The sequence below is a fragment of the Mastigoproctus giganteus genome, chromosome 9 (assembly GCF_048544385.1).
Source record: "Mastigoproctus giganteus isolate SK-2022 chromosome 9, ASM4854438v1, whole genome shotgun sequence".
NCBI lineage: Eukaryota > Metazoa > Arthropoda > Arachnida > Uropygi > Thelyphonidae > Mastigoproctus > Mastigoproctus giganteus.
In genome coordinates, this window is record NC_143583.1 from 198,277,605 (window position 1) to 198,292,561 (window position 14,957).

A 14,957-nucleotide genomic window follows, 5' to 3' on the forward strand; every position below is an offset into this window, starting at 1 on the left:
GTAGAGCACTTGTTTTCTGAGTTCTTCTGCTCTTACTTTTAATTTCTCATTTTCTATGATAAGAGTTGTCCATAATAAAGTTTATGGCAGACATTGTTATGTTATTTGCCTCATGGGTGATATATAGGCCACCATGTCACATTTAATCTCTGATGTGGCTTCATTTATAAATGTTAGAGAGTCAGATGTATGTTCTTTATTAATGTTAGAGAGTCAGATGTATGTTCTTTATTAATGTTAGAGAGTCAGATGTATGTTCTTTATTAATGTAATTGTTATTTTTCGTTATTGTATCTTCTGCTTTGCTACTGCAGGTATGCACCTGGCTGGAGTCATCAACAGCACACAGATGCTGTTCTGGCAGTTGGGAGCATTTTTATGTTTCATTTTCTGGTGGGGGAGGATGGTTTGCCTCTCTTTCCTGATTAATAATTTCCGTCAGTTCTTCTAGTTCTGGGAAATCCTGATGATCTAACCTGTCAACCTGCACCACCGGTCTTCCCTTATCTAACGTTGCACTGTCTGGGGGCCTATTGTCAGGGGCCCTGAACTTTGGGTGTTCCATTTTGTTTTTGTTGTAGGTGTGGTTTCCAGAAGAGAGTTGAATAATGGTTGACCCATGGCTTACTTTTAAGGCTGGAGTGTTTGGTTTTTGTTTTATGTTCCTTGAAATTCCTCAACAAGGGATGAAAACTGATGTGGTTTGAGAGACAACTCTTTTTTATTATCAATTTCGATGGTGTGGTCCTATAAGGGTATAGATGGTCTTAATGGAAAAACGGAGGTCTTAATTCTTATCTAGAAAAGTAGTTGAATGAAGGTGAGGGGTAAACTAAGGCTCCTCTTGGAAGTTACACCTTCAGTTACACCTCTCAAAGAAAAACAGAAAAGAGTTCTTTACCTATTTAAACTCAAGAAGGAAAGGGATGAATCAGATTAGTCCACTGAATGTTGATAGTTCAACAGTTGAGGATCCTCCTCAGGTGGCTAACAATCTAAACGAGTATTTTGCATCTACATTCACACATGCGGAGTTATTCAGGAAGGGGAATGTCGTAGGTGAAGTAAACATTGGCAGTGAGCTAGATGATTTTCTAATAACTGAGAGGAAAGTGGAGGAGAAATTGTTGAGGATAAACATAAAAAAGGCACCAGGTGTGGATGGGATCTATCCAGTTATATTAAAGGAGGCAGCAAAAGAAGAAAGCAAACCCCTAGCCATAATTATGAGAGCTCTTTGAACTCAGGGGAGGTACCCATAGACTGGAGATATGCAAATGTAACACCAATTCACAAAGGAGGATCAAAGGCGGACACAAGTAATTATAGGCATGTTAGTTTAACTTCGGTTCCAGGTTCGGTTCTAGCAGGGATAGGATGTGGTTATTCCCTTGTATAAGGCATTGGTCAGGCCACGCCTTTGTTTGACCAATTTGATTGGATACTATGATGTAGTCACAAAAGAACTGGATGCAGGGAATAACTTTGATATTATATATTTGGATCTTAGAAAGGCTTTTGATACTGCTGCGCATGGAAGACTGCTGCACAAATTGGAGCAGTGTGGTATTGGAGGCAAATTGCTGCTATGGATAAAGGGATGATTGAGTGGCAGAAGACAGAGAGTGGTAATCAATGGATACTGCTCAACGTGGACTAATGTTATTAGTGGAGTTCTTCAGGGTTCAGTGTTGGGTCCATTGTTGTTTTCTGTATTTATAAATGATATTGATGATGGTATATCAAGCTTAATGTCCAAGTTTGCAGACGATACAAAGGTTGGCAGGGTTGTTAAGGACACTACTGATGCTATGCTGCTGCAACAGGATCTGGAAAGGTTGAACAGATGGGCTGAGGGGTGGCAAATGAAGTTTAGCATTGACAAATGTAAAGTACTACATATGGGAAACAGTAACCCCAGAGCTGACAGAGTTAGAGAATGAAAAGGACCTGGGGGTAATTGTGCAGGCAGATATGAAGTTCACTGAGGAGTGCAGACGAGCTGCAAGAGTAGCTCATGGTGTCTTGTCAATGATATACAGGAATTTTTCTTGCAGGGATAGGGATGTGATTATTCCCTTGATAAGGCATTGGTCAGGCCACACCTTGAATACTGCATACAGATCTGGACGCCTCATTTCAAGAAGGATGTAGAGCTGCTGGAACGAGTACAGAGAAGGGCAACAAGATTAGTGAATGGAACAAAGGGTTGCTTTTACGAAGAAAGGCTTAAGTTTTGCAAATTACAGAGTCTGGAGACTAGTCATCGGCGAGGTGATCTGATAGAGATGCATAAGTCTTTGAATGGTTTGAGCATGCTCAATGCCGATGAGATTCTTCCTCTTGCTCAGAATAATCACCTGAGAGGGCATAAATTCAAATTGAGGAAGGACGGATGTCGGATAGATGTGCGGAAATTTGCCTTTATCTAGCGGGCAGTTGGTTTGTGGAATAGACTTCCATCACTTGTTGTCGAAGTTGATAGCCTAAACAAATTTAAGGCTGAGCTGGACAGGTATTTCGAACGAACGGAGGGGTGAAATGGGAGTAGTGGTTGTGTTTTTTTTTTTTTTTTTTTTTTTTGGCTGATGCTGAATAAGCTCGGTTTCTTGCATCATATGCCTCTACTAATGCTAATAATGCTAATGTTAATGCTAATGCTAATGCTCTCAGCCCAACTGCTGAACTTTTTTAAATCCTGTTGCAGCAGCGTACTGTCATTAGCGTCAATCGCCAGTAACAACCATGCCGAACTTCGTATCGTCTGCAAACTTGGACATTGAGCCTGATATACCATCATCAATATCATTAATAAATACAGAAAACAACAATGGACCCAACACTGAACCCCAGGGGAATCCACTAATTAATATTAGTCCCCGAAGAGCAGTATCCATTGATTACCACTCTTTTTTTCTCCCACTAATCCATCCCTTTATCCATAGCAGCAATTTTCCTCCAATGGCACACCGCTACAATTTGTACTGCAGTCTTCCATGTGCAGCAGTATCAAAAGCCTTTTTAAGATTCAAGTACATGATAACAAAATTATTCTTTGCATCCAGTTCCTTTGTGACCACAGCATAGTATGTAATCAAATGGGCTAGACAAGACTTCCCCTTAACAAATCCATGCTGTGTCCGAGCTATAACTGAAGTCTTGTCTAGATGATACTGCAATACTTCTTTAACTAGTGCCTCCATTAATTTCCCTGGAACATATGTTAAACTAACAGGTTTGTAATTACCAGTTTCTCCCTTTGACTCTCATTTTTTTGATTGGGGTCACATTTTCACATCTCCAGTCCATGGGTACCTCCCCTGAGTCCAAGGAAGCTCTCATAATTATGGCTAAGGGTTTGCTTACTTCCTTTGCTGCCTCCTTTAATACAACTGGATAGATTTCATCCACTCCAGGTGCCTTTCTTATGTTTATTTTCAAATTTTTCTCCTCTACTTTACTCTCAGTTATTACAAGATTATCTAGCTTAGTAATGAAGTCCTTAAAATTTACTTTACTTAAATTAACATTAGCTGAGGCATATGATGCAAGAAATCAAGCTTATATAGCATCAGGAAAAAAAAAAAAAAAAAACTCGTCATTTCACCCGTCCATTCACTCCAATTGTTTGTCTCGTTCTGCCTTGAACTTATTGAAGTTTTTCTTCTCCACTGCAACAGATGGAAGTTCTTTCTTACTATCAATACCAGATTGCTAAAGGCGAATTTCCGCACATTTATTCTACAACTGTCTTCCCTCAATTTGAATTAAGTCCCTTCAGATGAGTAATCTGAGGAAGAGTTACAATCCCATTAGCGTGTCTGCGCGGGTAGCACAGTGGTATCGTTACCGTCCTCCCCACACCGGGTGGAAAAGGCCTGGGTTCGAATCCCGTCGATGACTCGAGGAACTTTAATGGGCTTTTTTCACTCCGTGGCTGAGTTAGTTGGTCTCAGGCGTAGATAGCAAGGTTTTTCTCCCCAGTAACTGAGGTTTTTTCTTCCAGCAAAACAGGCAAATCAACCATAGAACATACGCAATTTATAGACACATATACGGGTTAATGTATTTAATTACGGTAACCCTAAAATAATAATAATAATCCCATTAACGTTGAGCTTTCAGGAACCATTCAAGGCCTTATACACCTCAATTGCCTAGCCTTGAGAAGCTTCGGTTTGCAGAACTTAAGCCTTTCCTGGTAACACCAACCGTTTGTTCCACTCACCAATCTCGTTGCCCTTTTCTGTACTCGTTCCAGCAGCTCTACATCTTTCCCAAAATTAGGCCTCAGATCTGTATACAGTACTCAAAGTTTGGCCTGACCATTGCCTTATACAAAGGAAAAAAAGACACTTATCTGTGCTAGTAAAATTCCTGTTTATCATTGACAAGTCCCCAAGACCCCTCTTGCAGCCTGTTTGCACTACTCAGAAAACTTCATATATCTGATTACACAATTACTGCCAGGTCCTTTTCATTCTCCACTGCCCTGAGTGTAGTACCACCCAGTTGATACGTTTCTCTGGGTTTACTGCTACCCATATGCAGTACTTTACATTTCTCAGTGTTAAACTTCAGTTCGCACCTCTCAGCCCATCTGCTCAACTTTTCCAGTAGCATGTTATGATTTCTGTCATTAACAACCCTGCCAACCTTCGTATCGTCTGCAAACTTAGATATTAACCTTGATATACCTTTATCAATATCATTGATAAACACTGAAAGCAACAATGGGTCCAACACCGAACGCTTTTGGAATTTTCAAGGCTATGCTCTTTATTATGTTACCACTCAAATTACCCATATCCAGAGATCGCAATTTACAGTCTTTCTCGGTATGAACATCCTTTTATGCTCACAATCTTGGTGCGCTTCTCTACATAGTTCAGCAGAACTATGTCTTTCCTGAAATGATGTTTCGAAACCTGTATGTAGTATTCCATATAGAGCGTAACGGTCTAACCATTGCCTTATGTCAGGGTTTCGTAAACTTTGTGTAGTTAGGGACTGGTTTTATTCAGTACCATTTTTTGTGGCCCAAAATTTAAATGCATATAAAAACAATAAAAAACTTAATATAACAATATTGAGTTAACACAATATTTATTTTTATATCAATAAATAAATTAGTATAACAGTATTAAGTTATAACAATATATAATTTTATAATAATAAATAACTTATAACAAAAGTTGTCTGGTCGGAATGATAAATCTTCGTTTACCACTCGTTTGGAGAGGACTTTCGCTTGATTCCAGTCAAAGACTGGAGAAATTTATGAATTTCTTACTTCGAGGTTGACGTTTTTCCGATCTCAGGCGGAGGATGTAGGGTTTCTCCATTTATTATATTGGGTTTTCAGTCAGTACAACATGCAAATTGGTTTGCAAAAACACTTATAAAGACATAATACGGTTATGAGCACTTGCTTGGGAGCTGTTAACACCACTACTTATTCATATATCATGTGTGCACTTTATAGTAGCAAAAGAGGAGTGCTTCATCGAATTTGATGTTCAATCTATTTCTATACATTTTTAAGACGAGTTACTAGTTAGTTAATTACTGCATGGGCTCACATCTGGTGAGTGTTGTCACCCAGGATCCTGAGCGCTCTCTCTCTCACACACACACACGGCACGCACGCACGAGTTACACAACAAAAGTATCAGGCTGCCTTGCACCAGGCTAATATAATAATAATAATAATAATAATAATAATAATAATAATAATAATAATAATACAGGATCATCGTGAAAGGTGCCTGTGATTTCCCTTTTAATTATCTTCTGAAATATTTGATCGATTGCTGTGATCGTAGCAGCAAACAGTGTGGTAACTCACTATTTTTATTTGACACCTCAACGATGACCTTGGCTGCGCTGTGAATGTTCGCACAATGACTCCTACGCGCATCACCTTAGTCAGTTTCAGTAAGGTGGCCATGCAACAGAAAACGCAGTGTGTGGTGCGGTACGCTGAATTTCAACGCAATACGTTGAAATTCAGCGTACAATACATAGCATAGTGTGCATAGTGTTAGGGTCGGGCGCCACCTGTGGTTTCCCACATCTGCGCCATATGTACACTGTGAAGGAATACAGAACACTGTAAATGCCAGAAAAAGTGTAGTGTGTTGAATGTGTAGTATTGTGTTGGTTTCTCTTGTGTGTCCTGGCATTTGGCCGCAGGATCCCTGATGGACCCCCACGTTCCCGCACACACCACTAGGAGGTAGCCAGGCTGCCCATTATTCTCTGGCAGGTCTCCGTCAGGGTCGCCTGAACTTCCTGAACGGAGACCAATTAAAAAAATAATAAAAAAAATAATAAAAATAAATAAAATAATAATGAAAAAAAATTTTTTTAATAATATTAATAATAAAAATAATAAATAAAATAATAATAATAAAAAAATTAAAATTAAAATATATTAAATAATAAAAAAATTAAAAAAAGAAAATAAATAAATAAAAAATAAGGTAGAGTGTGGAAGTACAGGGTGTACAGAAGAAGATGGGGGATGAAAGTAAGAGTAAGGGGATGTAGGTGAGAGCATCCCCTAAATTGACAGTGGAGCGTATGCTCCACCAGGAGAAAAGGGGGGAGGGGATGACTCCAGAAGTGTAGAAAAGCCACTCAGTGAGAGTGCTGAGTGTGACATATTTTGCGGTGGAGTGGTCAAGACCGCTGGAGCCTACCCAACCATGTGGGTGAGTTAGCAGGTAATCCTACCTTAGATGTTCTAGGGTTAGCAAGTCGATGCTGGTAAAACGGTCAAGTACAGATTTTTTATTTCAAGTTTGAGTAAGTCCCTCACAGGTTTGTATCCCTAGCTTGAGTTGGTTGTAGAGTCCTGCGCCTAGAAAAGAGGTTCTGTGCGTACGCCGTTAATAATTTGTAATATTGTTCTTCAGAAATTAACAGGTGCTCCTGTCCTTGAGGTATGTGTTGGAGTCTGGTGTATAGTGTTCCTCGAAGATCGTCATAAATTGGGCAGTTATAAAAAAGATGGTCCCAATCTTCAATTTCTCCACATGTACAGTAGGGGTTATTGATGATTCCCAAGGTAGTCAACTTATGATTTATAGAGCCGTGCCCAGTTATAATATATGTACAGTAGAGGCCAGGAGAGAACCAAGGCGGCGACGTTGGATAAACTAGTTTGACATCCGGCATGAATTTCTTAGTTATTAGGCCCTTATCCGTCTCCTCCCATCTTGTCTGCCAGATTTGTAGTAGCATGGCAGCTAGTTTATTCTTTTCTTGCTTACAGTCAGTGCGGGTGTCGATGGTATGTCCAAAAATGGTAGCTGGGATTCCCCGCGACAAGCAGTAGTGCAATCCTCGACGGATAACCTCCAAGTCAAGGGGGAGGACACCTGCAAGAACCTGGAGGGCCGGAGAACTTACTGTGCAACAGGCCCTGGTAATGTCGAGCAACATACTCCGCTGAATTGTTTCCAGTTTGCGTTTATTGCGAACAATTATTGCTCTATGGTACCAAATCCCGAATCCGTATGTAATAACAGGGAGGAATATAGCTTTATACAGGAGTTTGAGTGTTCTCCGGTTCAGACCCCAGTCACACCTGCTTACTCGGACCATTAAGGCTGCATAATTTCTGATTTTTTCTTGAAGGTATGAAAGGTACGGGAAGAAGGAGAGCTTCGAATCCAGGATGATACCCAGGTGGTTTAGGGAAGTTACCAGCTTGATGGTTTTTCCTTGTACCTTGATCTGAGGAGGCCTTGATATTTGTAGGGTGCCTTTGAGAAGTATGGATTGTGTCTTCTGTGGAGAAATCCGGAGCTTGTGTAGAGTCGCCCAGTCCTGTAAGATCTGTAGTGCTTGATTTCCAGTGGCCTCGAGAGCTGCTCTGGTGTTCGCTGCGATGGAGATGGTAATATCAACGTACAATACAGTGCAACGCATTGATGTTGCATTTTTTTTGTTGATGTTGATGTTGCATTGTTTTTACATATTTAAATTCAGCGTACCACAACACGCACTGCGCTTTCTGTTGCATGGCCATCTAACTGACACTGACCGAGGCTGTGCGCGTAGGAGTCATTCTGCGCACACTCACGGCGCAGCCAAGGTCATTGTTCAGATTTCAAAAGAAGTCAAATATTTCCGAAGATAATGAAAAGGAAATCATGGACACCTTTTTAGATGACCCTGTATAATAATAATAATTAGTGCTTGTCGTCGTGATTTGTGGCGTTCGTGAACATTTGTCAATAATAATAGGCTGGTGCGATTATTTTTTCTATTTTTTAAGTGTCATAAATTTTTTTTTCTACGACTGATGCCCGGCCCCTGACCACACTTCCGAAAACTGTGTTGTACAAAGGAGTAATCACTTCTTTGTCCCCCGCTGGCAAAATCCGTGTATGTGGTTGTAAGCGAGTTGCTAAGAAATGAACGAAGAAAAAAATGGAAAGAAAATTATAGGTCTTCATTATTATTCATAACCAATTAATAACGAAGATGAGAGATAAATTTATTCGTGAATACAATACATTTTTTTTTTTTTTTTATTTCTACATTTTATTTTGCTCTTTTTATGCGAGAAAAAGAATTATTGTCATTGGTCTGCTGAAAAGAATTGCGGCGTGTCTGAGGGCAGTGTAATTCGCCATGATATTTGGTTGTGCTACCATGTTGTTTACAAACAGCGTAAGTCGCGCTTAAAAATTTAGCAGTTAATTTTTTGTGTTTTTTTTAATAATTTTATTCGCTGCAACTGAAAATGAGTGCGTTCATCCAAGTAGCAGAAGAAGAGGGCGAGGAACCCATCGAATTGCCGACAGAAGATGATTGTACGCTATTGCTTACTACGTTGTCTGCTCAGTTTCCAGGTACGTGCGGTTTGAAATACAAGAATGTTGATTCTGGTTCTATGCGTGGTGTTCGACTTGTGAACGGTCGCTTGCATCCCCCTGATAGTGGCTGGGGTAATATGGTATACTACTGTGTTTTCTCAAAGGAAAATAAAAGAAAGTCTGATGAACAGCTGGAAAACAGTACAGCTAAAACAAAAAGAATGGAAAACAGACAGAAATGCTCAGACTTGATTGTACTGGGCTTACCTTGGAAAACAACAGAGCAGGAACTTAGGCAATACTTTGAAACCTTTGGAGAAGTTTTAATGGCACAGGTCAAAAAAGATCCCAAAACTGGTCATTCAAAAGGATTTGGCTTTATTAGATTCGCAAATTTTGATTCACAAATAAGGGTACTTTCTAAACGTCATATGATTGATGGCCGGTGGTGTGATGTAAAAATACCGAATTCCAAAGAAGGACAGATTGCTGAAATGAGCAGGAAAGTTTTTATTGGTAGATGCACAGAAGATATAACAGCAGAAGATTTACGAGATTACTTTTCCAAGTATGGAGAAGTCACAGATGTTTTCATCCCGAAACCATTCAGAGCATTTGCATTTGTTACATTTATGGATCCAGAAATTGCACAGAACCTTTGTGGAGAGGATTACATTATCAAAGGAACAAGCATCCACGTGAGTAATGCTGTACCTAAAAATGGGCCTGGTTCCCAGCATGTGTTTCGTGGTTATGGTAGAGTGGATGGGCGTAGTGGAGCACCAGGTTTAGCAGCTGGTATGAGTGGGTATTCTGCTGGAACTGCAGGGGGAGCACCTTTTGTAGGAGGTCAGATTGCTCATCATGGGGCCTTAAGTATGGGTATAAGCGATGGTGTAATGTGGAACCAAGGAACAGCAGCTGCAGCAGTGGGTGGGCACAGAGGAGCGGAAGTTCCTAACCTGGCAACTTTAAGTAGAAACTTGGGGATAACACACACAGTTAGCATGGGAAGTAATCAGAATGCTGGGCAGGGTGGGGCTACTGGTCAAGGTGTAAACACTACTCCACCAACAATGGGCATGGGAGCACTAAATTTAGGTGCTGCACTGCCAGTTGTTGCTGCTGCTTTGGGTCAAGTAGGACTTGGCCTGTTTGGTGGAAATTTTCCTCAGAGTACGGGCCATGTTGATGCAACAGCAAATAATCCTAATCAGCCAGTAGCTACCTCTGCACCTGCATTAGGTGGTACCGCAGCAAGTGCTGGATATTTAGGTTGGATAAATCAAGCTCAAACTGGTGGTGAAGCAGCAACTGCACAAGGTCCCTGGCCTCAGAGAGATGTGAAATCTGGTTTTGGTATGCCAGTGTCACAGTGAGTGAATGACTGGAAAAACTGTTTGTCTGCTAGAAGAATGTTATTATCCAGATTTTCTTTAGAGGTGAATGAATATGATTGTCTGAATGCCAGTGTCTGTAAAATTTTATTTGAATGACTGTATCAGTGTACCAGTCTATCAAAAAGAGCTGAATTAGAATAATTATGTTGTTAGGATGGATTGTATAACTGTTGTATATGTGGGTTAGGAGCAAGTATCTATCTCTCTCTCTCACTTTCTCCACTCACCTCTCCCCTTCTCTGTAATGTCTGTATTGTAGAGATCTGTATGTATAATAAAAACTAATTTTTCTTGCTGTGAAACTGCCTTAACCGTCACTTATTTTTTGATTGCAAATATTTTCATGTTTTAAAGTAAGTACTCTTTAAAAACCACAAATTCAAGAATATTTGGTATTCCTTTCATTTGTTTTGAATAAGTGAATGTAATAGTTTATGAAAGCTCCAAAGTAGTGCTATAAAAGAATCAGTGCTTTATGTATCTAAATTTTGAAAAATTAGCAGCCTTGAAATTTGAAATGCCAGGTACATAGTAATAATATTTTTAAAAATGCAATTTTATGAACGAAACATCTCAGAATTTTTTTTTTCTTTTTCTTTTTTTTTTTTTTTTGTGTGTGTTCAATTTAATATAGCAGTTATAAGTAATTTGGCAAATTTCATGATTGAGTTTTTATAAGTAAACTGATCTTATGATTTAAATGATACTTGAAAGTGCACATAAATTACTTGAGTTCAAATTACCAACCTGTAGCAACCGTTGCATGGAGGTTCAGCAATAGTACTGGTAGTTGAAATGTAAATGAATGGAGTACAGTTGAAACTTAATGTAACATCTATAGTTTATTGAAATATATAAATGCCTAAAATAAGTCTTAAAGCGTGGTGAATAATATGTGAATTTTTCCATGAATGTGTAATAGTTAATATTATTAGTGTTATTCATATGAAGGAGATTATTTTCAATAAGCTGTTTTTCCTAATCTGTGATTTATATAAACAGGTATTATATAACATATATAATGGCAAATAAGAAGCTAATAGATTTATTGTGATCTAATAGAAGAAGCTAATAGATTTATTATGAAAATAATACTTCAGAGCTTAATTAAAACATGATACTGGAAGGTTGTTGAGCTTCTTGTGAACCTCTACTGGTGGTCATATGGCTTCTCTCTGGTCAGCTGTCATTGCTTATTTTTTGGTATCAAATTGTTGTGTTGTGTAATCAACTAACTGTAAGCATTTTTTAATAATTGATACTCGTGTTGAAAGTATATTTATATTTGATTATATTAGTGAAATTTATGTTGGAAAAAGGTATTTTATGTAGATTTGGCATCTGCTTGGTTATGTAACTGCATTATGCACATGATCAATAATCCAACTGATCACAGAGCTGTTAACAGTTAATGCAGAAATAGCTCAAGATAAAAAATATATACTATTTGTTTTAGAACAGAAAGGAAAAATCCTTTTGTTTCACACATACAGAATTTAATTTATATTACCCCTAAATGCATTTTATATGGAAACTTGGTGGGGGGGGGGGAGATTTATAGTTGGAAATATCTTTTTCAGATAATAAATTTTACTGAATTTTATCTTTTCCTCCCTAGTTTGCATTACAGAAACAAACAAAAACATAAAGAGCATGATATATTCAGTTATCAAGAAAGAGAAAAAAAATAGCAGGATTGTTAAAAGATTTATCCCTTTCGTGATTAAATAGTAGGATATGCAGACACAGCAGGGACATCCGTGGGACACATTCACGACTACAGATAACATCAATCAAATTTGTAACCATTCTAGCAAAGTATGTTTATAATATCAACATGCCTGAAATATAAGTTAAGCTTTATGGTAATATAAAAACACTTCTAAGAAATAATTTTATCTTGCAGACATATTTTCACCAGTCAATTTATATCATCATTTGTACTCCTTAATAATAGTTTTCACTAATGGAAACTAATGCAATCAAGTTTTCACACTAAATAAAGTTATTTATTATATGGATAAAATTATTTTTTCCATTTCCTTAGGTAAAAAGATGCTCTCAGCTTTTCTGATGGCTTGATTAAAATGAGACATTTATTACCAGTACCCCAAATTGTTTGACCAGGGCTTGTCATATGTCCGATTGTCTAGGTATCAAGATGAAAGTGACATATTACAGTTACTGGCAGTAGATGCATGCACTACTATCCTAATTAAATGTTTTTTTTTCAAATCTCAGATATAAATTATTATTAAATAGTATGAAACTATGACGGATAAATAATACTGTAAAGTTATAAGAAAGCATTTCTCAGTTGAACTGTGAGAAGCAAGATAGTACAGTATTGATTGAAGAACCTGTGACAGTATTGTTTGTGCGCTCTGGATCTTTGAAATTTTCTCTTTCTATAAGTAGTGAGGTTTCCTTAAAGTAAAGTAGTTATTTTCATCATAAGAACATATGGTCCTGATTTATTCCACTTGCTATAATTTCTTCCATTCAATAATCTTCATTTCTGCCATGTTTTTTTTTTTTTTTTTTTTTTTTCAAAATTGCAGTTGCCATTACTATTAATATCTCTGATAGTTCTCAAAATGTGAGATAAAATGGGATGATTTGTACTTGCCATTGGCCTGTTATTTTTGTTAATTAAATGTACTTTGCCTTATATTTATACATTTATTGGGCCTATTAACTGTTTTAAACAACACACTTTTTATTGCAGACTGAAAATGGTCTGTGAAGATTTATATATACACAGTAGAATGTCGAAATAACAGCACCCCAAATAATGGAACATTTGAGCTAACGGCACATTGAGATCTGATGTTTACATATAGCCCAGATGTATTGCAGTGTAGAAAAAAGAAAATGGCAAGTCACATGATTACTGTATTTGTTTACTTAAGCCATTTTGAAAGTGAATTCTGTACTGATAACACGGATTATATACTGCTGTTTTGCATTTATTTTAAATTAAAAACCCCTCACTATGGCTCCTAAAGTTAGTGACAAACTTGATATAATCCAAACTATTACATCTGGAAAGTTAATTCATATACCCATGTGTGTTGTTATGGGTAATTGACCAGAGAACACATTCTCTGGTCAATCTGCTTGTTTTGCTGGACAAAAAAACTCCAGTTTCTGGGGGGAACCTTGCTGTTTATTCCTGAGACCGACTAACTCAGCCACAGAGTGTAAAAAGCCCATAAAAGTTCCTCACATTATCGACAGGATTCGAACTAGGGCCTTTTGCACCCAGTGTGGGGAGGACGGTGACGATACCACTGTGTTCCCCGTGCAGGCTAAGCTTGATATAATAAAGAAAATAGAAAGGAGCATAAGTAGGGGTGCATTAATGGCAGAATATAACATTTGATCATCAACATATTTATGTTTTTGTGTGCAGTTAATAAAATTGCATTCTTAATTTCTCTCTTTCTTAATTAGTCTCATTATTTCTGGATTAAATATATTAAAAGTAAAACTTTCTAAATAACGGCACCTTGAATCCCTGAAGGTGCCATTATTTTGAAAGTCTACTGTATGTAGATAGACACAGCAATTTTCAAAATGCTGTAAATGCAGTGTGTGACATCCAATGTACCTGTTTTCGTGTAGATCATTACAAACATTTCCTGGTGTAGTTTTTTCCATTCTCTAAAAAATAGCAAGATAATAAAGTCATGTGTTTAACAGAGTAAACCCAACCTAAATGTGAAGACTCTTGCAGGGGCATCCTTTTTCTGCTAGGATTCAAAACAGAAAATGCTGAATGCCACCAGTTGCTTGGGTTCTCGCAAGTAGTGGTACAATAACAGTTCATTGTCACTAATTATGTATTTTTCAAACTAGATTTAATTTTTGTTAATGAACATTTTATATATAGAGTTTACATTTTTTTACATGATCCAACACTATTATTACATGATAATAATACCATATGTATTACATGAATGGATATAATAATGTTAAATATTGAGCAAGATACATAAACCATCTTAAAACAGTAAAATTTAATATTACTAAAAATGGATATTTTTAAAAGTCAGCATGAGGAAGGGCATAATACATAGTGCTGCCTACGTAGTTGTGGGCTGCGCAATACAAAGAAACAGGCTACATGCAGGCCATGGGTTGTGTATTGCTGTTCTGTGTCATACATTGATATTATTTCTTACAGTTTTTAGAAATGTAAATGGTTACTATAGGGATCAAACATGCCTTTAGTTTTTGCTAAAGATACTAAATGATCTCTTTTTTAGCAGAAACTTCCTGTACGCTTGTTAGTTGCTGTTGTATCAGTCAACAGGTTGCTTTTTGCAACCTGTTGACTGATAACAAAGACATGTTTGTAGTACTTGCAAAGGTGCAATCACTTGATTAGTATGTAATCAGCAGCATGAGACACACAGAATTATGAAATTAATAAATTCGTTGTTAAAAATCATTTTAATTTTACATGAAAATTGTGAAATTAATGAAATGAAAATTTAAGAAAACTGTAAATGTATAATTCACATGATATATTTACAGTATTTCATGAATTTTCAAGTAAAAATCGACGTCAACTCTTGTATTTAAACAGTATAGTGCTAAGTTATTTATAGAACTATCATTTACAGAAGTATATATATCACCCTAGCCCCCTTATCATTAGCATAGTGGCTATGATCACAATTCTTCCATATTATGTGGAAAATACTTTGATTCTGAAAAT

General features: G+C 37.4%; 1 protein-coding gene across 3 annotated transcripts in view; it reads left to right on the forward strand.

Annotated features, from left to right (window-relative positions):
* The first annotated feature begins 8,658 nt into the window (after window positions 1-8,658).
* LOC150081010 (TAR DNA-binding protein 43-like) overlaps window positions 8,659-14,957 on the forward strand; it is a 42,268-nt gene continuing 35,969 nt past the window's right edge. Inside the window, exon 1 of one of the 3 annotated variants that reach the window (XR_016547353.1) lies at window positions 8,659-10,273. Coding sequence is in view for 2 of the 3 variants with exons in the window: in XM_090380605.1 (XP_090236731.1) it covers window positions 8,759-10,210 (1,452 nt within the window). In the remaining variant the exon portion in view is untranslated. Of the gene's footprint in view, window positions 10,534-14,957 lie in introns of those variants that run through there. The other 2 variants (XM_090380606.1, XM_090380605.1) reach the window with 2 other exon arrangements.